Source organism: Pomacea canaliculata, linkage group LG14 (assembly GCF_003073045.1).
Source record: "Pomacea canaliculata isolate SZHN2017 linkage group LG14, ASM307304v1, whole genome shotgun sequence".
NCBI classification, from domain to species: domain Eukaryota; kingdom Metazoa; phylum Mollusca; class Gastropoda; order Architaenioglossa; family Ampullariidae; genus Pomacea; species Pomacea canaliculata.
The window spans coordinates 5,870,853-5,896,168 of record NC_037603.1 but is presented as its reverse complement, the minus strand read 5'-3'; the positions used below and the strand labels follow the sequence as shown (position 1 = coordinate 5,896,168).

At 40.2% G+C, this 25,316-nt stretch overlaps 1 protein-coding gene across 1 annotated transcript in view; it reads left to right on the top strand.

The window, feature by feature from the left end:
* The window catches only part of LOC112554982 (unconventional myosin-XVI-like), a 31,785-nt gene that overhangs the window by 5,615 nt on the left and 854 nt on the right, over positions 1-25,316 (top strand). Inside the window, exons 12-30 of the mRNA XM_025223075.1 lie at positions 327-441; positions 1,245-1,389; positions 1,844-1,943; positions 2,177-2,294; positions 2,557-2,628; positions 2,896-3,031; positions 3,640-3,715; positions 4,481-4,630; positions 5,085-5,178; positions 5,415-5,567; positions 5,799-5,959; positions 6,306-6,368; positions 7,219-7,424; positions 8,216-8,318; positions 8,531-8,627; positions 9,096-9,330; positions 9,756-9,853; positions 23,017-23,314; positions 23,620-23,731. Coding sequence (XP_025078860.1) covers positions 327-441; positions 1,245-1,389; positions 1,844-1,943; positions 2,177-2,294; positions 2,557-2,628; positions 2,896-3,031; positions 3,640-3,715; positions 4,481-4,630; positions 5,085-5,178; positions 5,415-5,567; positions 5,799-5,959; positions 6,306-6,368; positions 7,219-7,424; positions 8,216-8,318; positions 8,531-8,627; positions 9,096-9,330; positions 9,756-9,853; positions 23,017-23,314; positions 23,620-23,731 — 2,532 coding nt within the window. The remainder of the gene's footprint in view (positions 1-326; positions 442-1,244; positions 1,390-1,843; positions 1,944-2,176; positions 2,295-2,556; positions 2,629-2,895; positions 3,032-3,639; positions 3,716-4,480; positions 4,631-5,084; positions 5,179-5,414; positions 5,568-5,798; positions 5,960-6,305; positions 6,369-7,218; positions 7,425-8,215; positions 8,319-8,530; positions 8,628-9,095; positions 9,331-9,755; positions 9,854-23,016; positions 23,315-23,619; positions 23,732-25,316) is intronic.

Sequence of the window (25,316 nt, the reverse complement as noted above, 5' to 3'; positions counted from 1 at the left end):
TAAAGGCCCCTCTGTGTGTGGTTGTGCGCGTGAGCCGTTGCTTTTATGGGAGTGAGTTGGGGATGCGGGTATGGGTGGGCAGATGTGTGTGCAAGGGTAAATTAGACTTTGCATTTGTGTGGAGGGCAGATTTTTTTTAAAGTCATGCTTATAGTAGGCCACTTTCTTTTGTTTGAAGCATTAATTACCACGTCTGAACAAATTTGCATGGGGGCTTCAGGTGACATATATTTCTCGGTTTGATCCCTTGCCTGTATCGAGATGTTCACGGGGCTTCACAGCAAGTCATCGGAAAGTAATTACCTTCAACAGGTGTCTCTTTGCAGGCAAATCCACTGCTGGAGGCCTTTGGTAATGCCCAGACTACACGAAATCACAACTCCAGTCGTTTTGCTAAATACATGGAACTCATCTTCGCTCCTGACGGATGCGTGCTGGGAGGTGGGTGTTGTAGTTGGCTATAAAAGGCCGGGTGGGCGACATTTACATACTTTGGGGCGTTTGGTAGTAAAGTTATCTGGTAGCACTTAATTGTAACCAGCACTTGGCCTGTCTTTAAATTTCTACCATTTGTAACAGAACACAATTACCAAGTATAATGTCTCAGTGCGATTAACAAAGATGGTCATGTATCATTTTCATTTGAGACTCGCTTCTCACCACTCCAGAGAGAGAGGCCCAGAAGAAGGGTTTTGTGTTAAAAACGTATTGTGATTTAAAAAAAAACATTTTTCATCACCCTAAACGAATTTTTATAGGCGGGAGATGAATTAATCAGTTGTTTGAGGCAAGATCATCAGGACTTTCTTTCAAAGGCGATCCTGTAGGAAACAATGCAGAGAGGTAAAAAAAGCAAAACGTTGGCAGACGACACGCAAGAGTAGTCGGCCGTTTGTCGACATTGACAAAGAATCGAGAAAGTTGGCAAAAATCGGTGGTAATATCAGTCAATTAGGACAGGAGTTTAGTTTAAATTCTATCAAAATAAATAAGCTGCTTAGTACTCTCTCTCTCTCTGTTTAACTGGATTTAAACCATGAAAAGTGCAGAATGTCATCGACTATATATAACAGATGCATCGGCTGGAAAGTTATATGAATTTCCAAGTAACAAAAATAGACATTACTACATTATTTTACTGGTTCGTACGGAAATTATAACATTTTTGAACGATGCTATAGAAGAAGAGTTCATTCCTGATGGACTGTATTATGAGAAGATCTGTTGGGTACTTGTTATTACAGGCCATGTGCACGAGTACCTGTTGGAGAAGTCAAGGGTTGTCCAACAGGGTCCAGGGGAGGGCAACTTTCACATTTTCTACTGGATGCTAAATGGAACTACACCTGAAGAGAAATCTCAGCTTTTCTTGGAGCATAATAACTTTAAGTATGTCATATTGTGATAGAATTTATGCACAAAAAAAGTTTTATTTATAAAATCAACTGAACTCAAGAGTGTCACTACAAATGTGGGCAAATTACTTTATATCTTATATTCATGTAAAGCTAATTTTTCTCAGGACTATTTCATCTCAAATAATGATGTAACAGAAAAATATTTTTTATTATTAGGTCTTTATAATTGCTGTTTTCTAAACCTTAGCTATAAACTACAGGTGTGTATGCTTTCAACTATAGACTTTCAACACTGACTCAATTTACAAGCAGTCTCTAGTAGGACAAATCAGAATTTATTTTATGAAAGAGTCCATGATTGTGAAATTTATATATTTTTACATACAAGCGGTCCTGAACAATGCTAGGTCTATCGTTGTGTATAATCAGAGGTGTGCAGAAAGTATTTTTGATCTTATGCATGCACTAAAATATATTTGCATCAGGTACCTCAGGAATAGTGTTCCCCAAGAAGTTAAGGCAGACAATCAGCAGAAGCTACTGGAAATCAAAGAGTGCATGAAGTTAATTGGTTTCTCACAGAATGTGAGTTCATTAATTTTTAGTTAACCTTATATAGATTGTAGTGAAGATATACATTTTACAATGATTGCAAAGCTGATTTTTCTTGACATTTGTTTTTGCCTTAAGTTTTTATTTGTAGATATTGTGCATGTCAGTTTTTATTTGTAGATATTGTAGAGATTTACATTTGTTCATGAGGTGAGCTTTCTACATTAAATAATTTGAGTTACGTGTCTTTCTAAAATTCCACACAGGACCTCACAAACATGTTAAGTACACTCGCTGCTGTGCTGCATCTGGGTGATGTCACTTTCTTTGAGTCTGATGATACAGGTGGTGCCATGGTCATTGACTCTTGTATACTGACTAGAGGTAGCTTTCTTTTCTTTTTTCTTTTATTTTGACTCGCGCTTTTTTTTCCTCATGCGTTAATTTGGACTGTGTACAATTATCATCTTTATGTTCTTTTCGTGCATTTACTTTACGTCACAAAGGTATTGCCTTCTACCACCACTTCCTCCATGTTTTATTCTGCATCATCATTATTATTTTATCATTTTTGAACATCATGTTTACTGGTCACATTAATCAGTTCTCAAGCCCTCAAAATAAATAATTATGTTCCCTATGGCAGTGTCAAAGCTTCTGCAAGTGCCATTTGAGGATTTGGTGTCAGCACTGACTGTGGATGTTCTTATGGCCAGAGGTAGGCCTTTGACTTGGAAAGAACTAGATAATTATAATGCTAATTAATCATCATGTTCATTATTTACATTATAATATTATGACTTCTTCCAGCAAAAAAAATATATAGTGGGTAGTGAGAATAACATATAGTTGTTAATGACTGTCTTATGAGCACAGAGGATAATTTAAGGCTTTGTTAACATTTAATGCAAAGAGACAAAAGTAGTGAAAGATGCAGACATGTAGCCAAATTTTAAATGAGATTTTAAAAAATTTGACTGCACAGGGGAAGAATTACGAAAGACTCTAAGTGTGGCCCAGGCATGTGACAATAGGGATGCTCTGGCCAAGGCTTTGTACAACCGTCTCTTTTCTTGGATAGTGAACGGCATTAACCAGTTAGTTGCACCTCTGGAGGACTCGTGAGTTAAAACCGAATTCTGTCTTCATGTGACAAGGCAGAAACTTACGCTAAATGCATTTACCCATGTATGCTTCATCTAGATATCTTCTTTAATTGTACTTAAACTCTTCCTGCATGTGCATGTATTGTATTTTACTTTATAACTGTGTGTTATTTCTGCATTTTATGTATGTTATATTATAGCTATGTATTATGTAGAGCAGTTGTGTTGTCAGTAATGGGCACAAAATAAACTTATTAGCTTATCGTTATCCTCCCTTAACCCTCCCATTTCTTGATATGCAGCTATATACTTATAAGAACTTGTCTTAAAATGATGATGATGATGATAAACTATTGTATTTTCTCATTTTTATCAAACTAAAAAGAAAAAATATACTTAATTTTGAGTTGGGAGAAAGTTCTTCATTTTTACTTGATTTCTGTGAAGAACATTTTGTGGGCTCATATTGTTTGCTGTATGGAATCTAAGCATGTGACAGAGGTAAACAGAAGCACTGTCAGTGTTTTTCTATGTTTGGTTATGAACTAAATATAAAAAACTTGTGGCTATTTGACTTGGAATGTGGCCTGTGTGTGCATGAACATTGGTGCTCCCTGTCTTAGCCCTGACAAGAAGCTCTGCTTTGGCATCCTAGACATTTTTGGCTTTGAGAATCTGGAGAAAAATGACTTTGAACAGGTACAGTGGTATGGTTTGGATTTAGACACCGACTATATATTCTGTATTAGGCTTCTGGTTTTTTTTTTCATTATGCATTGGTGCACAGGAAAGTGTTTTCCAAAATAACATGCATCATGGATCCTGTTCCACATTTTAATGGTCCATTTTGACCTTATTTTCCATATTTTTGAGGAAGAAATAAAAAGATTACTATCAGCATGTTCATTCAAAAACATTCATTCAGTCAGTCAGATTTATGTTGCTTTATTACACCAGATTAACCAAAATTATTTTATTTAAAGCTTGATTCATTTGGTCTACTGTCTTGCAGTGCTCATGCACTCTCCTCTTTCATGTTGCCTGATATGACAATAGACTATCAAGTTGTGTCCCTTCATTTGCACTGTGAATGATTTTTGAAAAGCAATCCTCATAAGTTCTGAACACAGACAAATTTATGAGCATGCTAAAGGCATTTAATTTTGGTTGATGACCTCGTGTTTATGCAAATTTTTTAAAACCATTTTATGTATCATTCTTGTCTTTATTTTACCTACACTCCAGCATGTGTTTTCTACATCTCATCTTCCTTTTTACTTACACTGCAAGTTGATATTTTACTGACATTCCTGCTTCCTATTTGAGCCACACCAAGTTCATGCTTTTTGTACACTCCTAGTTCCTTTTTCCCATAGACCCCTTTCTTTACTTACATTCATACATTTTTGTGTAGTCTAGAGAGACATTTGTATATACTCATGGTGAGTATTTCATGCATCACAGATGTGCATCAACCTGGCCAATGAGCAGATGCAAGTATTTTATCAGCAGCAAGTGTTTCAGCAGGAGATAGCTGACTGTCTGGCTGAAGAAGTGCCTCCCGTTGAAGTCACTTTTCCCTCTGGTCAAGAGGTGGTGGATGTCTTTATGCAGGTGGGTAAAGGCTCTGTCATGTCCCTCAAAGTCTTTTTGACTTTGTGTATAGTATCTCATGTTTTTGTGCATTTGCCTTTGTGGATGTTGTTGGTTTTGTTGGAGGAGTTGCAATTTTCTTTGTGTTTCTGTGGTTTTTTTTCGCTTTTATTTTTGCCTTAATATCCTTATTCTACTGCAAAATAAATCAGATCCAAGATTTAGGTGTGAAGATAAGACCACTTTCGTTTAAGCAATAATTTGAGTTTTGTTATATGAGCCTATAAAATTTGGGGGAAAAAAATTGTATTATTTGGAAGTTTATGCCAAATATTGCTCAGCAAGGTACATGAGTATAGTTATTAAATAAACTCATCTTGCAGTTATAGACCTTATATTCGAAAGGGACAGCCACGCAACTTACATCAGGGAAATACAGATTTTCTTTAGCTTTGTCATTTTCTCATTTTGTCAGAGAAACACTGGTATTTTTGACCTCCTAGATGAAGAGAGCTGCTTCCCAAAGGCAACTGACAAAACTCTGGCAACCAAACTACATAACAGCCTAGGTAATGTTTTAATCCTATTATACTATGGTGAATTTTTTTGGTAAAAAAAAGTTTTTAAATTTTAGTTTTATCCTGTACATGAATAAAATATAAACTGCTAATGGCTACAATTTGAAAAACAAATTTTCGATTCAAATAAAAATAGTACATAATTGTTTTAAAAGTTAATGCAGGCTGTTGTTTTTCAATTCATCTTGAAGTCAGGAGTATGTCTGATGTTTTATATGCATTTGCAGGAAAAAAGTACAACAGGGTATACAAGAGTCCAAAGTCTGGTGGCACCAGTTTTACCATTGTCCACTATGCAGGCACTGTTCAGTATCATCTGGCTGGGGTCTTGGAAAAGAATCGTGATACACTCCACAGCTCACTCACCTTTGTCATGCAAAGTTAGTCATCACCACTATTTGTATCACTTATCAAAATCTGATTTATCAGCTTGATTTATCTGTTTAGTAGGTCATCAGGATTGTTTTACAACTAAGCGTGCATGGTACATCAGTCCTCTTATTAAGTTTCATTATGCTAGCATTTTTTAGCAGGGTGCACAGAATGCTTATATTATCACCCCCTTTTGTCATTCCCTATTTCAATGGTAAAGGAATGTGTTCTTGTTGCAGGTAGTGACAACATGCTGGTAAAGGAGATTTTTCAGTCAGCTGTTACCAGAACTGGTTCCATATCACCTAGTGCACGACAACGCATCACTCGCAAGATAAAACCCTCTTGCTCTCCTTTCGAGTTCTTCAAAAGATTTCACAAATCAAAACAAGGACCAAAAGTGAGTATAGCCTTCATTTTCCCTTTCATACTTTATTTTATCTGTTGACACAATCCCTTTATTCTTGCACTTGCTTATTAACATCATGCATTTAGCATTCAATAGTTATCTGTATTTGTTGCATGACAACTGCTGGCAAACTTTTCACAACAAGCTTCTTCAGTGAAAAGCACATGGGAAAGCAGTAGACTCACAATTTCCTTCTCAGAAAATAGAAATGTATATTCTGATCAAGAGGGAGCTTAATATCATAGCAGACAGGAAATAAATAGTAATTGGTTAAAAATGTTTTTTTTTATTTTTGTCATATGTAAATATACATTTGATTTTTTTTTGTCTGAGACAGAAGATGAAAGAGGTAGCCAATTTGAAAACAAAGAAATCATCAACACTTACTTTCCATTTCCAGGTAAGATTTTTTGTTTTAGGTCTTTTTTAAACTTGGCTTGAAATGCCTTTTGACATTAATACTCATGTTATGATCTCGAGTATAACTTAGAGGTCAGTCAAGTAGTAAGAGGTTAAGAGGTTTTTGATCATTATCATCATGAATAAAGGAGAATGATTGCAATGTTCTATAGATGAGACTAACATTCTAAACTTAACTGTTCCCATTATCACCATTAGCAGCAATGTCATCAGTCTGTGTTTCTGACTGGGAACAGCCCAAATAATTTAACAGCAAATTTCATAATTTCTTTGTTCCAGCCCGGTGATTAGCTAAACTACAAGTATGATCATTGGTGACCATCTGTTCCTTCCTCTGCCTTTTGTTCAATAATAATAATGTCTATATGTTTGATTAACATGTGTATATTTATATAACAATGCGTATATTCATATAATATTGTGGTGCTGTGAGTATTGACCCATTAACATGACAAACACACATTTATGTTACACATCACACTTTTTACAACAAGGACACAGACGTAAGTGCTGATTGATGATCTTAAGATGTGCCCATGTTATAGTTATATATTATATAGTTATAGTGTTTCATTGTGGCCAGGATCAGGTCTTTAAATAGCCCAATCATTAACTTGATTCTGCACTTCATCATTGGTGATACTATTTTAATCATTAAACACGGCTGAAGTGTAGAATGGCTAAGGCTAAAACTCGTGATGGTCAGAATTAGTGACGTTTAACTGCAGAATTTATGTTTGCAATAAACAAACTCCAAAACAAACAAACAAGCAAACAAACGAACAAAAAATTCAAGTGCACATTGTCTAATTTCTTATTGTCTAATACAGAACTCCCTGAAGGAGATGGTGACCAAGCTGGAGTTCTCAGCCCCTCATTTTGTGCACTGCATCAAGCCAAACCAAACTTTGGAGGCGTTGACGGCTGACCGGAAGTATGTTTCCATCCAGCTTTGCTATGGAGGCATTCTTCAGACTGCTATAGTGCGTAAGGATGGCTATGCTGTCAGATGCAGCTTTCAGGAGTTTGTGGAAAAGTAAGCTGCATTATTTTTCAGGGGCTATATGTGGTCATCTCCAGACACATTTCATAAACTTTGTTGATCATAAATGTTTCTGACAGAAAGAAAATAAGAAAGTGGGTGCATTGGAGGGCTAAGGGTACAATTCATCTTTATTATCTGATTCTATAAACAACAGAGATATAGATTTTCCTTTGTTGGGAGCTCTCATAAGTAATAAATTAGAGTAAATGTGATCACCTCTTACACATGAACGCACACACACGCACAAGGACCCAGTGATGATTGTCACAGGCCCACTAAGATCAAGCTGCAATATACTGACTCTTGGACAGGGCTGCTGACACCAAATTCCTCAGCTGCCTTAACAAGAACAGGCAGTGATATGCTTTCCTAGAAATGATTATGGTGTTTTCATAGAAGGATAGTTAAATTATAAGTTAATAAAGGTAAGTGGCCCATTGGGCAATGGACTTGAGGTGGTTCACCTTAAAGTATATGGAAAGTGGAACCCAGCCCTCTCGGATGTGTTTTTATATTTCCTGATAAATTGGGTACCTAACTGCTGGGTGATGTAGGGAATGTTTTTGTAAAATGTTTCTGTTGTTAGAGAATGTTTCTGTGAAAACTGTGAGAGGATATGGGGTGCAAACATGTTTTCAGTTAGCAGGAATGTTGAACACCTCATCCCTCATAACCTGTCTTAAACCAGTCATATTTTTTCCAATGCTAAAAGTGCCTGAATATTAAAAAAAAATTGGTTTGTCAAAACACTAAGTAGACATCATTAGTTATTAATTTTGCAGGTACCCTGCATTAATCATGTTCCAAAAACCAAAGAAGCCCAGAAGTGACTACCAACAGCAGTCAGCGGCACTGCTCAGCACCTTCTCAATCCCCATCTCTCAGGTATATGGTTAATGACTGAAAATGAGAGTGAGATCATAGGCACTAAACAATGATCCTTTGCAAGGAATTACACAATCCACAAACTTTGAAATAATCATATGGAGCATCTTCAGCTAGCTGCCTAGAGCTGCAATAGGTCAACATGCATGAATGAATTTTCGCCTATATCTTTATGTGGGTGTGTTTGTTTGATGCCTGATATGTGTGAACAGGTAGGCTGTAACAAAGTGTTTCTGCACTTGCACCAAGCGAGAGAACTAGATGCTCATGAAGCAGCCCTGAATGTAAAGGTCATCATTACTCAGTCAGGTATGGTATTCCTATTTTATTGTTTTTCAGAACTGGTGTTGTTGATTCTTGCAATTTTTTTATAACTCACACTCTGCCTTAATATGTTCCTCTGCAGTGTTTTTCAGTACTGGCACTCGAGAAAAAGAATTGGATGAAATGGAAATACACACACACACAGACATGAATGCACACACACACTCCTTCAGGAGAAGCAGAAATCTTAGTGGTTAGAGTATCCTAACCCAAAGACAGTTCAGTACTATTCTGTGGGAGTGTATTTCCGGCAGTGACCTAGCTGTGAAATAAGTACCTAACCTTTGAGGGTGTCGGACAAGGCAGTGAGGGAGTAGAGAGGGACATTGCCCTCACAAAAATGGTGATCTTGAAATAAATGTGGTTTCTAAAAACAAAACAAACCTAAAGTTTACACTTACACATTGTGTTAAAAAAATGTAGCCTTTACTAGCAGTAATCTTTGTCTTGCAGTTGTCCGTAGATTTTTGGCTAGACATCTTGCAAGCAAACTTCGCAAATCCAGAGAAGTTTATACACAGAAAGAGCTGTCTCAAAGAGAGGTAAAGACCACAACAGAAGATACAAGTCCAGAAGAAGAGTTAATAGCCAAAGAAAATGAAGAGGAAGAGGAATCAATATATGGTCATGTATTTGATGATGACCAAGAGATTTTTTTGAGGAAGAAGCCCAGAGACAGGTTGACTGGGTGAGTGGTGTATATGATGTTTTTGATGATGAACAAGAGTATGTGATGAGAAAGAAACCCAGAGACAGGCTGACTGGGGGAGTGGGGGTATGACTCATGCATATGCCGTATAGTTAATCTTGGTGCACCCCTAGAGCAGAAGGTGGTATTAACTGGCAGCTGTACAGATGCTGCAGTCTCTATCGTTTGGTCCTCATCATTCTGCTTCTCTATTTGAGTGTTACATTAAATTCATTAAAATCATGTCATAAAATGTCTTTTTGTGAATGGAATCTTGTCTTTGTTTTGAAGTGGGATATATTCTTTTGTTATGTTTGTTTTACACAATTTTCTTCGCATCATTTCACCTTTGCAATTGAAGCTTCCTAGTTATACAAAAGCAGGATGCAGTATTGCATACTTCAGATTTTCTGTTTAATCTGTAGAGTTCCAGCAGATGTTCAGCACTCATTAGATTTTCTTGATGATGTCATCAGGGAATTTACCTCCAACACAAGAGAGCTTGATTTGAAACAGGATAGTGGTGAGTATGCCAATAAGGATATTGGAAAGGACTGGGTGGTTGACTAAGCAACTGACTGAAAAGCTATCGTGAATTAGATGTACTAGAAGATTAGTTATTTTAGTACTATTCAGGTCAGATGTCCCTCAGGAGAAGCTTCTTAACTGTCATTGGTGGCATCTGTGCATGTCTATGGAGGAGTAATTGGCTGGAAAAGTGAATTCGCCTTTTAGCACACATTACAAAGCGCAAAATAATTATTTGAAAACCATATTGCAGTTAAGAAAGTATTTACACTTTTGAAAGTTAATATCTACTGAGTTTTTTTTTAAAAATAAACATGTCTTTTTTATTTGTTAAGTACTATAGGCTTACATCAGTTCTTTAAAGTTTACCTGTGATTTCCATTTCCACAACAAACCTGCCTTTAAATTAAAACATTTGTGTAAATATGTTGGACGTTTTGATAAAATGGTCTACACACCAATCCCATGCCCCATGTAAACGGTTCACATGCACAAGAAAAACTGTACTTGAGCCAGCACCTTTAAGCACTTGGCAGTTTCCTGGTTTCGGCATGTTTTCCTCTTATGATGTGGTGGCACATTTCACACCCAGCCTGTCATTTGTACTCATGGAAGGACTAATGCTAGTCTCACTCCCTGTGGTTTAGCGTGGATCTGTTGTCCTCTGTGATGAAACGATGACAACTGGCAAGTTCTGATCTCACAAAGGGAGTTGTCCTTTATCTACTAAGTTCTTGCCTGTCTGGTGTAAAGATGTCTGAGGCAGCAGTCTTATGAAGGAGGGGCGTGTTGTTCTGCCTTTTGTGTGTGAGAACTGGGGTGTGTCTTCATACCCTGCATGCATTTAGATAACTTTTTACAGCACAGCCCGCATGGCGTCTAGACTTGTTGCCCAGCATCTTTTACAGAAGGTAGCAATCAATGCTGAGACCAAGAAATCGATCACAAAACTGTAATGGCCTTCATCTCATGGCTGACCGATTCATACAGCAATAGTCATCCAGGATGCCTCTAGCAAAAGATTAATCAAGATGTTTCATGCTAGGTTTACATCCTGTAGGCAGGTGCAATTATTCTCAGTTTGATTTTTTACCTGCTGAAGGTTCCCCCTTCATCTCTCACCACCCAGACCGCATGGTCTCCGTTCTCCAGCTGCCAAACCGCAGCCAGGCGGGAATGAGGGATCGGGAGTGAGTACTCTGACAAATGTCTCATAAATCTTCACCACCTCTCCTTCTTCCACCCCATAGCCCTGGTGTTCTTAGTCTGCCTCCCCCGCCCTCTAATATTTTTTGAGGGAAATAAATGCCAGATTTACAAATTGAAGAGCACTTATCGTTCTCCAGCACCTAAGAAACAGTTCACGAAAAAAAAACCCAACAATGATGCAAGATCTTTGGGAGCGACACAGATTCACTCCCCCAACCCCTCATCTTTCTAAATACAAAATTAAAATAAAGGGCAATGGGGCATAAATGTCTGTATGTTTCGCGCATGCACAAACACACACATGCGCGCGAGAGAGAAAGATGCTGAGTGCCAATTCAAGGTCAGCCCCGACTAGTTCCATTCTGCAGGCGAAGGGTGTCAGCCTTGTCTCTTGTAGTCTTTGTTTCTTTGCGGCGAGTGCGTGCACGCACTTGGCCACACCCCCTCCCCCTGCACGCGCGGTGGACCAGCTTGTCAACAATGGCCCGATGTCGCACTGGCCGCCTTGTGCCGCGCTGCTGCCGCTGCTGCTGCACTGGGGAAGCGGGGTGGGGAGGCAGAAGCGGCGAGGCCAGAACCGCGGCTGAAGCTGGCAGTTGCAGCGAGCCCTGTGCTCCGTCAGCCTGCAACCGTCACAGAGGTCGCATCAAGTCGTGCTGGTAAAGGGATTGGGTTGGGGGAGGGACACCAAAACTACTCCCCCTGTTGTAGGGGTGTGTTTTCTTTTCGTATCCCCACCATGCACCTTTGCTACTCTCTGCTGGCAGTGATTCGCAGGAACTATAAGTCTTGGGTGCTTTAGCTGATCCTCCCCACATCCCACCCGACTCCAACTCACTTTTGGCTGTATGTGTTGCCTGTGTTTCGTGGCAAGTCCCGGAATTGATTTCTGTCAGCGGACTGTTTTGCGGTGCACGTAGGGACGCAAGGCCTTTCCTCGTGCTGGTTGCATCCTCCCCCTACCCTGCGTGGATAACAGAGAGCAGGAAGCTTCTCAGCATCCAGTCAGGTCTGTACTCACAGAACGAGTCTTGCTCGCTAGTTCTGGCACTGCTGCCTTGAGGGAGAGTCGCAGGCCAGTTGTTTATAGCATGTGCTGTTTGCCTTCTCACTTGCATGCACTCACCTCTGCAGTCACATCATTTACCAAGTCTGGTTACCCGGATGTGTAAAGATATATCGACTTCCCTTGGCACAAGCTTCCTTCCGTTAGGTCTCCGCCCTCTGTATCATATGTACGTGCGTGATTGTCGGTCTGTGTCACGTGTGTGTGTGTGGACGCTGGCTTTTGTTCCGTGTGGAGTTTGTTGTGGTGGTGTTTGTATATGTTGGTGTGTCACGTGCGGCTGTATATACAGTATGCTGTGTTTGTATATGTTGGTGTGTCACGTATATTGGATGTATATTGGAGTATGTTGTGGTGGTGTTTGCGTGTGTTGATGTGCCCCTTGTGGATGTATACTGTAGTATTTGTGGCTGTATATTAAGCTTGTGCATGTTGGTGTATGTTGGCTTGTGTCACATTTGGCTGTGTGAATGCTGGGGAGGGAATGTGTACGCGCGCGCACGCGTTGGTGTCTTGGACATTTATTATGTGTGGTTGTGTGTCCCTTGAGACTGTATGTTGTATGTGTGTGAATGTTGGTGTGTGTGTGTTTGTGTAGGGGGGAGAGATACAACAGAAAGAGAGATAGATGAAGGGGGAGGCATAAAACAGCTAGCAGCTGTAACAGCCATAAACAAGTCTTCGGAGTAGTCTCCCTCCCTCCTTTCTTTTTTCCTCACATTTTTTCCGCACTGACTCTCTTTCTCGTAACATACTTTTTCAAACACACTCTTACTACTTTGTATTTCTCCCACACGCGCACACACACACACACCTCAACACACTCCTTTCCTCTCTTACACACTCCCGTACACTCTCAATCTCACACATTCTGTTTCATTATCTCACAGCCCGACGCACAGTCTTTCTCGTCACCCTTTTCTCTCTCTCACTGCCTCAATTTTTCGCACGCACACACACACACTCTTTTCCCTTCTTTTTCTCCCTCACACGTCTCTCTATGGCACACATTTGTTCTCACTCTCCAACCTCTCTCTCTCCGTCTCATGTAAAGCAACAGCCGCCTGTAGGAGCAGCGTGGCATGTCGGGAGACGCTGAGGCTCCATACAGTGCCAGCAATTGTAGGCCACCAATAATTGTCCCCACGGCACACCAGGGCGGCTGGCGTGAGCGCACGTGCATCGCTTTACTCGGCTGGCGCCGGCAGCTGGAGGTCATGTCACCAGTCACGCGAGAACTGATGAGAAGCTTGTCGAGAGCCTAAGCCATGGACAGGAGATAAGCAATCCGATATCTCCTGGCCATTTAGCTGCGACTAGCTAAATTTCCTAGAAAAAAAAAAACCCAACCAAACCCCGTCGCAAGACCCATAGGGAGAGAAAAGTCATTTAATCATGAGTTGTCGGCTGACCTTTTCTTGCAGTATGTTGGTCTGATGGTACTCGACTACAATCTGTTCTTGAAAGTTGTTTGAGTGCAGAACATTTTTGTTAGTGAAAGAAACAACGAAAATTTATTTAATTCATTCTTTACTGAACAAAATAGACTCAAAAAGTGACGCTTTCTTTCACCACTAAACATCACGGGTTAGAGTGATGGTCCAGCACTGAAACAGAATTCTCAAAAATATTGGTCGAAGACCGAGTATTCGAGCACGGAGCAGGTTTGGGATCTGTAACCCAGGCCAGGCAGCTTTTGAGTTGACTAGGTTAATTAGGTGACGGATGATGACATGGCATACAATAAGTGGCTGGTGTGCCCTCGAGATTCCGTCAATTTTGACTGCATTGCCTGGATTTTTGACAGCTCACTATTGACAGAGTGAGAGCGTTGTTTATGTCACTGTTCGGCTGTAAATGTTCTTGAGTCACTGGGAAATAAAACACAAATCATGTACTGCTAGCATATGACTGTGCATTTCTGTTCTTAGCTATTCCCACAGCAAATTGACCAAATTCATAGTCCCATGGGTTTAGGTAAACAAGACTCGACAGATGTTCAAATGTAGACAGGAAATTGTTATTTTTTTCTCCTTCACCAATTACATTGAGTGATAAAACATCTATGCATGGCTGCCATTAATTATCATTAGCCTAAAAGCCGGGGTAGCGTTAACGGTCGATAACTCTTGTTTACGGTTATCCCTTAGATCGCCAACAGTCGGCCGTCGGGGTTGTTGTAATCCGTCACAGTGATCATAAGCGGGTATCGGCTTTCTAGACAACCATTTCTCATCTGCGTGCTGAATCGAATAATTCTTGGAAAAAAAAAACAAACACAATTTTAATGTTTATTTCCGGTGTCAGATTTAAGAGTGGGGCAGATGACTTAACTGTTCGAAGAAATTCGTTACAATTTAATTACAAGAAAATCTGCTCTGGTGCATAAGGGTTGATACCATTGTCCGAAAAAAAGACATTAATAGCAGCCTAAATGCACTAGTATTTAGTCTGTATTTTAATCAATCCATGCTGAATTTATGTTCACAAAGTCATGTATCGGTGAAAAATGAAAACTATATATACCGGAAGCTAGTTTCGGTTTTCCTTGGTGTACTTTGTTGCTTGTGGTTTTTAGCTCGCAAGAAAAACCACCGTGGCCTTGTTCTCTTTCTATACCATCTAAAAACAATGGAGAGCCCTCTGAAGTTGATGCACTCCCCCCTACTCCCTAACAAATAAAGACTGCCGCAGGCGCGGACATATTCAGCATTTTCTGTGTTGTCAGTCGAGTGCTCGCCAGATCTACGATACCGGAAGTCTTAAGATGGTCGAATAGTCACCACACTAAAATTTCCTGTTACAGCGAAACTGGATACAGGTCTATTGGGACAGTCTTGCCAAGGTATTTTTTCTGCAATGCTTTCCTCATTCGTGAGTGCAAGATAGGCCGACATTACACACCGTACTGCGCGACTTATCGTATTCCGGCGCCAGGCGCTTGTCTTCCGGTTACGCGATTACGTCACAGGTGTCACGTGTCGTCTGCTAAGTGCTCAGCGCAGACGACATTTGCTGCCTCGTAGTCTGAGGACGGAAATCAGTTGACCCGGTACAGAGGGGAGTGGTCGTCAACATGATGTTAGTGCAGAGAGCAGGGCAGAGCTCGCACAGTCGACCTTTGTGGACATCGCCAAACACGGTGTTGAGACAACCTGATCATCTTCCGCATCTCAGTTCTGAAAGAAATCGTGTGAAATATTTATGCCAGGAGGAGTTGTTAGAAATCAGGTGAATATCTATTAGCAGAGGTATAATATGTCACGTGTTTCATATTGTTTTTAGTGAGAATACTTGGGGTACATGGAGTTTTCCAGATTACCTTACATTAGTATATTTACAATGATTGCAGTTTACGTTATGCATGTTAGGGGCTGGAGTTCTCGAGTGCATTGCTCTGTAAAACGTGTTTTCCTCTACATGCATGTGGAGTGATGTTTTAATTAACGGTGATGCGTGAAATACTTTCATGCCGTTGCCTCTTTTGATTATTGCCCCAACGCCTGCATAAATGAATAATAATATATTTCTCTCTCTCTCTCCGCGCGCGCACACACACACACGTATGCACGCGCAACGAATTCCGAGAAAAAAAAGCAGGAAGGGTGAGAGCTGTTGCACTTCATTTGCTGATGGCTATTGACTCGATAATAACATCATTCTGTAGAGAGCGAGTGGATTCTAGTGTATACTTGAGTGCAGTAGGTCTACTTCCTGGGTTACTGACCTGTACTACTCGTCACATGCCGGAAAAAAATTGTAGCTGAAACCATCTCCACACACGTTGGCCTTGTACAAAAAAGTAAGAAGAAATTTAAAAAGATTCCCAAAGCCATGGTAGTGCCATCAATGCATACGGTGAACTAGGAACAAAGGTAGCAAGGGAACGGCACGACCTCTATACCCCCGTGGGAATAGAGCATGCAAGCATCAATGTCATGCTATTTAGTACCAAGACAGTTTTCAGAGTTGGTAGGGACATAGGTACCTAAACATTTTTTTATGGTAAAGGGACTCAAGTATCATGCCAGCTGTCTTACATGGGAGAAGGGAGGCGAAAAAAGTATTTGGGAGGGTGATATTTCTTCTGGAGCGTTGATCCTTGGGCAAAAGAAACCAGTTTGCTGGTGAGAAGACCTGTGGGAAATCATCCACACACTGTGCAAGGTCTACGGTTGACGTCACTCGACACGCACCTAACCCCGAACAGACAAAGTGAAGAACGGCGCGTTACAGATCCCTGACCTGTGACCCGAAGGATGTTTGCACCTGGAGTCAGTGAAAACGGAGAGGTATCTGGAGACGCCCTCTGGATGAGCTATGTGGCTGAAAGAGCAACGAAGAGAGAAACAAAGAAACTAACACATCTTCCTCAGATTTTTTTTTCTTTGACTCCTGCTGTCTTGCCATGATGCGCATGTATGAGAATAAGAGAGGAGAGAATGTACACGCTTTAGGATTCTTACACTAGGATCGGGACCTAAATATTTTAATAATCAGGATGAAGACATACTAAACCAAACTCGTTATAGTTAAACCCAGGATTTTTCTTGTTTACATTAACTTTATATGAATGTGAACTTGTCTTATTGTCCAACCCCGAAGATAGCAGGAAATGTCTGCCAATGTTGCCCTCCTCAAACGACTATTGTAACGAGTGTGAAGAAAATTACAGATAATGGCGGATGTGATGTGTTTGCACGCTCGTCCGTCAAGGGTAAAAAAGATGATTGCTTTCGCATTATTTTCCATCTCACGTCCGCAAAGATCGCAGTCAATTCATAAGGGCTGTTTCCTTGCCAAGGACGATTATGAAACTTCCGCCCAGAGAGATTTGACCTCGGTGCGTTCACCTCAGGGTCAACAGCCCAGCCGCCCCGCCCCATCCACATCCAGACAGATTGGTTGGCACCCAGGACTGCCATTGATTCGGAAGATTTGGAATACCCATTTTACAGGCTAAGCTTTCAGACATAAAATTTGCAGGAAAGGGGCATAATGTGACAACCGAAGGCGTAATGTCTTATCCACACATCCCATGTGTTCCGCGATAAAGGCCAGAGGAAGTTGTGGTGTGGCAGGAGTGGAGGTGGTGGTGATGGTGGTGAGGCTGCTATGTAATGTACTTGAGAAACAAGGGTCGATGGTAGGGGTAGGAAGGGTGGAACCGCTATCGTGAACACCAGGGTGGATGAGAAGTAGAGGGAGATACAGAACACATACGGGGACGATACATGCACCGAAGGCGATAGGGGCGTTAATTGTTAAGGAGAAAGAAAAACAAATGCCATCAGCGACATATAAAAAGCTTGACTCGTGATGAGAAGCTTCTTCATCGCTTTTTTGTGAACGTTTGGACAGAGGCAAATTGGTCCCGCCATTTCCCTAAAAGAGTAGTGCTTTGTCCTAATTGTTTTGGTTTTTTTATTCCGGGCTATGTAGCACTTCAGTCCAAGTCTGAAAGTCGTAGTGGCAGCTTCAGAGTGGTATTGCCTGCAAATCTCGTCGCTATTTTTGTGGAATGGTGTTTCGCGAGACTTCAGGGTGGGACTTGAAATAAGTGTGGCTATTTCTTGGGTAGGAAATTACGATTGTGTTTTTTTATGCTTTGCTGTGACTGATGTGTAATATAAGTGAATCGTTTTGAATGCATTGTCAAAGTCATTAGTGTGTTTGTCTGATTGCTGCTGGCATGATAATGAGGACGTGAGCTGTTTTATGTTTATGCCAATAACTAGATGCACTTAGCGCGTCGATTCTGCAAGGCATTGATCATGGGAGGTCTTGTCTGCCTCACTTCCTGCGTAGGTGCGCACTTATTTTAGGTCAGTGAGATGGTGTGTGTGTTCAACGATAATGCATGGAAACACGTGTGTGTTTGTGTGTAGATAGAATAGGGGGGGGGGGAGCTTTTTATTTGCTCAGATTTGAGAAACTTCATACTGATGAACTAAAACGCAATCCTTTCAAAACAATTTTGCACAACCCGCGGCATTCTCAATTTGGTATGTTGTATTAAATTCCTGTTGATATGTTCTACCTGGGAAATTCCTAATGTTTATGTTATAACTGAGATGTAGTTCCTAATTTATACCTGGGATTTGTTTCCTTATGTTCAGCCTGAAATTTCTTCCTTATTCGTCTTGAAATACTAGACAGGCCCTTGACTTCAGGTGTCCGCCCCATCTCTATCTCTGCATGGAAGAAATCCCGGATTAAATCTTGGCAAGCCGAATCGTGACGTAAGGGATTGTGAAGTTTTAGTTTTCATTTGTTTATTTATTATTTTGCGGGGGAAGAGGTGGAGAATGTTGGGTGCCACTGGATTCTTTACTGGTGCTGAACACGATCTGTACACGCTCGATGCTCGCCACCCCGGAACATCGATCACAAACACACAGACGCCTCCAGACATTGTGACTGATCGAACGAGCCACTGACACCCGCCCCAGCGCGAGAACACGGACCATGTATCTCTGGTTTCTGATGTTTGCTGAGACCAACTCCTAGCCCCTCGCAAAGTTGTAGCTGCCAGGTCTCATGTTATTTAGCAGCTTAATGCTCGAAACAGAATAACATTCTTAGTCACCAGGAGACTCGTTATAAATTTGTTGCTTAATTATTTATTGTTTCTTATAAGTCAAAGGCCCGCAACTTGCAGTTCATAATACTCAGAGCCAATGAAGCAAAAACACGAGATCGAGCTTTTGTACCTCCGTTGGCATCGTCTGCTCTTCTGCTTGATGTTGATGGTTAAGCAGGAAGTGAGTTTGTGCTTCAGTCTCGTTCTAGAAATTCGTCTGCAAGCAGTCCAGAGATATACATGTCCTAGGTGAGAAGGCGAGTACTGTCTTTGTTTCTCTCGTTGGCGAGCCCGACGCCAGTGCTGTTCACTCATACGATGCACGTGCATCGCCGCGGCCACGTGCACGGGAACTTTTGAGAGCTCAGTGACGACACCTGGCGGCCATTTGGAGGCGCATGGCAGCAGAGGTTGCTGCAATCAACAATCAGGTCTACAAATGTTAGCAGCTCAACCTGTAACACTAGGATATTATGTTACATTATTACATTAGCCATAATAATCGTAAGCATTGACAGACCTATTTATTCTTAAGCTGATCAACCGAGGAAAACAACAACAACATGCAATTCCAGGAAATTGTTTGTAATCTTAATTCATTGGTTAATCAGTCACAGATCAAATAAATGTAATGTTTAGGCTACACCCGTAATTCCTGTAATTTTGAGAATTTCCGGTGGTGATTACATGAAATGGTAAACAGGTTTACGTTGACATTTTGTTTGTTCGGGACGTAAGGTGTGTATTTGTTAGTGCTCACCTGTCAGAAACCAGATGTACGCCTTTTTTTCCGCTGGATGGTTCGTCGATTAGATTCATCCATTACCTCCACCAACCGTGTAAAATACTAATTCTCCTCAGTGTTGTTCCTGTTCCCTACTTTATGATCGTTGTCTGCATTGCACGTGTGTGTGTGTGTGTGGAAGAGCCACAGAAGTATATCTTGTGGCGAAAACGATGGTAGGCAATATAGCATTTTGCTGGAAATTCCATCCCCATTGTATGTACTAATAACCGTAAATCTGTGCATCAAGTGGTCACTTGTCGGATGGATGAAGAAATAATATGGATAGGGGCATCAGAAGTCAATAGTCATTTATCTGTGATCAGTAAGAACAAATTAAAACACTGGAAATCAATGATGGTCGATCTTCTTGTGGTCAGTGGGAACAAATTAATGCACCGGAAGTCATGGAGTGGTCATCTATTGATCTTGCACCAGTCCTGACAGTTTTGTTCTCTAGGACAGGTTAGCAGAAGGAATTGTGAATGGCGGGGTTCAGGCGGGATCTGGGCCAGGCGTTGTAAAAGTCTTAAAACAGGAGGTCGGGGTACATGTTGATCGATACAAATTAAGCATTGAGCACACTGAGCATTGAGCACAATGAGCACTGAACCCTGACAAAAACGGAACAGGCTTGCAGTCAGATTAACATCTTCATTCTGAGAATAAAAACCTTGTCCTTCTACCAAACTATTTAGCATGAACAATTCAGGGTTTTCTTGTGTATGGCTGTGTGTTCATGCATATACCAGGTACCAGTATTCCCATGCGCCCAAAATGTGAACGTGCATCTTTGTAAATGAAAGCACCTGCTCGCTTCCCTTTGTCAAGCAACCAGTGTTCCCATTAGTGCACTAGGGCAACAAGCTGGTTGTCTGGTGGGGTTGTTTATGAGCAACGGCAGTCAAGTGTGTGTGTTGGGAGGTATCTTTGGCAAACAAATGGAGGACTCTAATGGAGCCTTCATATTACATTGAATATGTATAACTGGTCAAAAACCTTGCAGCACAGTTTGCCTAGTAAGTTGATTACATGGTAGTATTGATATAGTGAACGTCTAGAAGTTTCAGGGCAAAGTATAGCTCTTAACCTAAGAAAGCCTTTCATCAGACATTGCAGATGCTGTGCAGCAAACAGAATGACTGTCCCAGACCTGTAGCTTTTTCCATAAGTACCTAACAGATTGGATTTTTTGTCATGACATGGCGTGTAGGGAGAATGATGATGAAAGATACAGATTGTAGATGGAAGTAGAACAGGTGTTAGTAAGCAGGTGAAAATGTAAAGCATCAGAAATGTGGCTTCTTATCCATACACAAATATATGGAACTGCAGCAGCAGATTAGAATGAATTGTAAGGACAGGGAATCCAATTGTGCAAATAAAATTAACTCACCATGCAGCTGTGCCATTTGTTCTGACTGTAAACAATAGTTAAAGGGCCTCTTGAGAGCTTTTGAAAGCTCATTATGCAAATGTTATAAGAAAAGCACGGCAGACAGGGCAGCAGCTGTGTTGTAAGATTGTCTTTAACCAGTTCTGGCATAAACACACAAAGCCTAAGACATGGCCACTGCAGTCTGTGTGCATTATTTGAGATTACAGGTCTGGCGTTCACCAGCTGGAGGGTTCAGGTGTGCAACTGCAAGCTGTGTCTTTTGCGCTAGAAATTAAAGGTAGCTCCCAAATATTGAGTTTTTATTTGAACAAAGATGTTGCTGGAAAGAAATAGCTGCATGTAGTTTGTTTCAAATTGAGGACTTGCCTCCATTTTCACAGACAGTGGGGTAGCTCACAAGCCTTTGACAACTTCTTTACTCACTCTCACTCTCTCACTCAGTATATATATACGTTATAGGGAGAGAGGAACTGAATTCTTACATAAACATGTTGAGCAGGATATGCTGTATTAGAATTAGGCAGTTTGGGCTTACAGGAAAGTTTGGGAGCTTAGAGAAACTTTATGATCAACATGCTCTGTGTGTGTGTGGAGTTAAAAAGATGTATGTCCTGGAAAATGCAGATAAAGTTCAAGAGGAAGCAGAGCAAGTTGTAGTTAGTTGGGCATACCTCAAACAAAAATATCTGTCAGAGTGCAAAAACTTGGGTTTTAAATCTGTTTTATTGTTTTCAGTGTAAGTCTGCAATATATTTATCCTCAACAGCTGGGTAAACAATCATTTCCATTTGGGAGACAGAAGGCTTCAAACATCAACATGCTAAGATTGAGTTTTTTAATAAAAGTGTCATTATGGTGTGTATATATATAGTTGTCTAGTGTAGAATCAGTTGAGAAATTGGGAAGATTTATTAAGCAAGCCTACCCATCTCCTGTAATGATACCACAGTTCTGACTTCTTTCTGTGCACAATTAAATATGCTGTTGCACTTGACGACTTGTTCAAAATGGGTTATTTTATGCTATGACTTAACATCGTGCAATAAATAAATCCCAGTCCTTTGAAAAAGTGTGCTTTTTATACAGTTGGTCTTTAATGGGGGAACTGTTAGAGTGCTATGTGTATCATGTGGGTTGACTTATGCATAATTTCCAGAAGTAATTTTGTTAGTGTAATGATAGTAGCAGGGCTGTGTAGAGAAGTAATTTTGTTAGTGTAATTATAGCAGTAGGACTGCATAGAGAAGGCTGGAATAGAGTTTTTGTAATAGGCCTGATGCATAAGTGTTTGTCCTGTATGACTGATGAGGGCACAACAGCATGTGTGTAGGGATGGGCCAAAAACAAGAGAAAAATACATTTGCACATAAAGACATAAATCAACATGAGAGAGAGAGCGAAGGAAAATAATGGTAAATGGTGTTTATTTGTTCAGTGGTGAAGAATTGCAAGCCTGTTTGTTTGTGTGTGGGGGTGGAAAGGAGAAATGGTATGTAACAGACAAAGAGAGAATGATGAGGAAGATGTTTATTAGGTCAGTAGTGAGAGTTAAAATGTGGAATTTTTTTTTAATTGTGGGTAGTGTGAATGTGTGCGTAAGTGATAAGTGTGCATATGTTAAATGTGTTCTCATGTGTGTCTTCTTTTCATCTATCATTATCAGTCATCAAGTAAGCCATTGTGTCTCAGACATCTTCCAATTGACTCAATCCTGACTCAACATACTATCACTAAATCATGCAATACAATTTGTTACAGTTTGTCAGGCATGCAGGATATACTTTCTAAGGCATTCTTACACATTATTGGCTTAATATGTAAGTCAGTATTGGCCATCATTTTCAGACAAATTTTTTAACATTCTAAAACATTTACAAGCAATGTAATAATAATAGTAATACTAAATGATAATGGGTGATTTAATCATTAAATTTTTGTGTTTCGACATTAATGTAACATAACAAAAGGAAGAGAAAAAAAAGTGTTAGTTCAGATGGACGTATCTTCGCTACTTCTGTATTTATTTTCAACATTTTGGGTGCTTTTATACTTAACACAAACGATCTGTTGATGTGACAGACTAGTTAATTAGATGTATGAGGTCTTGTTTACCACAGATGATGCTGATGGTGAGGATGATGCATACCAGGATGCTGTGTCCCTATACTTGCACCAGACTAGTAGAAAGAGTGACAGTGAGCACAGAGGGGGACCTTCTCATAGTGAGCAGCTAACACAAGAGTTTGAAATGAACCGCAAACACAATCACAACAGTCTCCATCTTCACCAGCAGCATCAGCAGTATTATTCTCAGGATGTGCTGCATGACCCACCTACCCGTGCCTTTCCCCCTCTCCGAGGGAGATGTATTCACATGCAGCTGTCTGCAATCTTGCCACCCCTAATGGCCATCAGGTAATAGTCAATATGCAGTATGGCAGCTCAGGATAAGCCAGCAAACTCTATGTCACTTACAACTTCCAGTTTAGAGGCTGAAGCTGATTTTTGGAAAGTTCTCTAAATTGAGGCAACGTTATAATAATGCCATTCTAGTGATACAAAGGCTTTCACATTTAATGTTGCCATAAATGCAGTTGAATTTCTCACAGAGTATGTTGCTAATACTTACAAACTGTAGCACAGATCCACCTTAGGCTATTCATGAAAAAAGTCATCCATTTTAACTTTGAACATTAATGTTGAGAGTTACCTGTTGTCAGCTTGCAGGATCTGGGAGCAGACGGGCTCCACCTGCTGTTCCCGAGCGCAGTCCAGGACACCCATCTAACATCTCAGCCACACTCCAGCCGCAAATCTTCTATTTCAAGCCGGGTGAGTCATTTAGATCTTTACTTAAAGGAAAAGGTAAGGGTAAATGATGTTCTGAATTGTTTCAGTTTAGAATTTTGAATTTTGAATGAATTACTCACTTACTGTTGTGTCTCAAACATAGTTGCATACTGGCTTCTATGGGCCACCATGTTTCATTCTCTTTGGTGAAGGAAAACAAACTGACCCTCTTTGTGATTTAAGGTGGCACATTTGACAAGAAAGGCATTTTCTGTCAGTCTAGTCTTCTCTACTTTGCCAAGCTTTTTTCGCTGTATTTAGGTTCTTTGCTATATTTAGGTTTGAAATTGTAATCATGATCTCCTGATGCATGATGTCAGCATTTGAATAGCACTCTTAGGAAACTGAAATAAACACTCTTGCTCAGTGGGTTGGATGATGTCAGTCAATGACAAAACACAACAGCTTCCTTGTATTACCACAGAGCTGTGCTTCTGATGCAATTGTAAGTAAATAATTTGTTTTGCAGCCTGACATTTTCAGTGGAAACAATTCAGCACATCTCAATTTCCCTTATATTTCCTTTCAAATTGAACTGATTTAGGACTATATAAGCAACACTAGTCTGAAAATAAATTTATGCTGTTCCTAAACTGGATCTTATCAGATATGAATTTAAGATGTGGAAAGTGTGTATAAAAATATATTTATAGATATATCCTTCATTCTGACTTTATTATCGCTACTGTCCCAACCACCCACTAATCACAACCACCACCATCATTATTATCATCTACGTCTGCATCTTAATATTGGCAACAACAGTTGTGCCAGTGATGATCTCCCGCAGTCATCTACATCTGCCTCTTTCTCATTATCTGTACTTTTAAATGTCTCAAGAGCTAGATCGACCTTGTTATTCCTCAATAATGATAATAATAACTGTTTATTTATAGAATGCCTTATCCTACCAACAAAGGCAAACTCAAGACACATATGTATGTTGAAGTTGCATGAGCACACATTAATCAGTTGGCATCAAGTGTTTTTTTAAATTCATTCACCATCATTCAGATCATAACTACTCAGTCTTTATCACACACACACACACACAGAAATGGTGGAGGAAACCAAAGTACATGGAGAAAACAACCAATGGTCAGCCATGTGAACAGGTGTCACATTTAGGTATTAGAGAGAGGTATGTCAGAGCCAAGATACAAACCTGCAACACCCGATTCTTACTGTTATAGTGACAAAGGCTTTAGCCACTGCACCACCAACCACCCTCATTCATAGATGATGTATTTCCTCAAAAATGTTCTTGTGAGTGCCCAATGTAAATTGTTGAAAGTACCTTTCATCAAACATACATGTTAATACATTTTTTTAATGCTCTCCTTACTGCCTAAAAGGTTGAGCAACAGTGTTCTGTCTGTTGTTGACTGAGACACAGGTTATATACAGCAACTCTTTCAGTTCAGATTTGTTACTAAAGTCTGGCAGAGTTTTTATTTCTTGAACAACCACAATTCCTTACAGTAGTTCATGAGTACTACATGTGTTTCTGAAAGTATTACATGAGTTGTTGTCATAAGCATCATATTTTAGGATGCTTCAAAAGAAA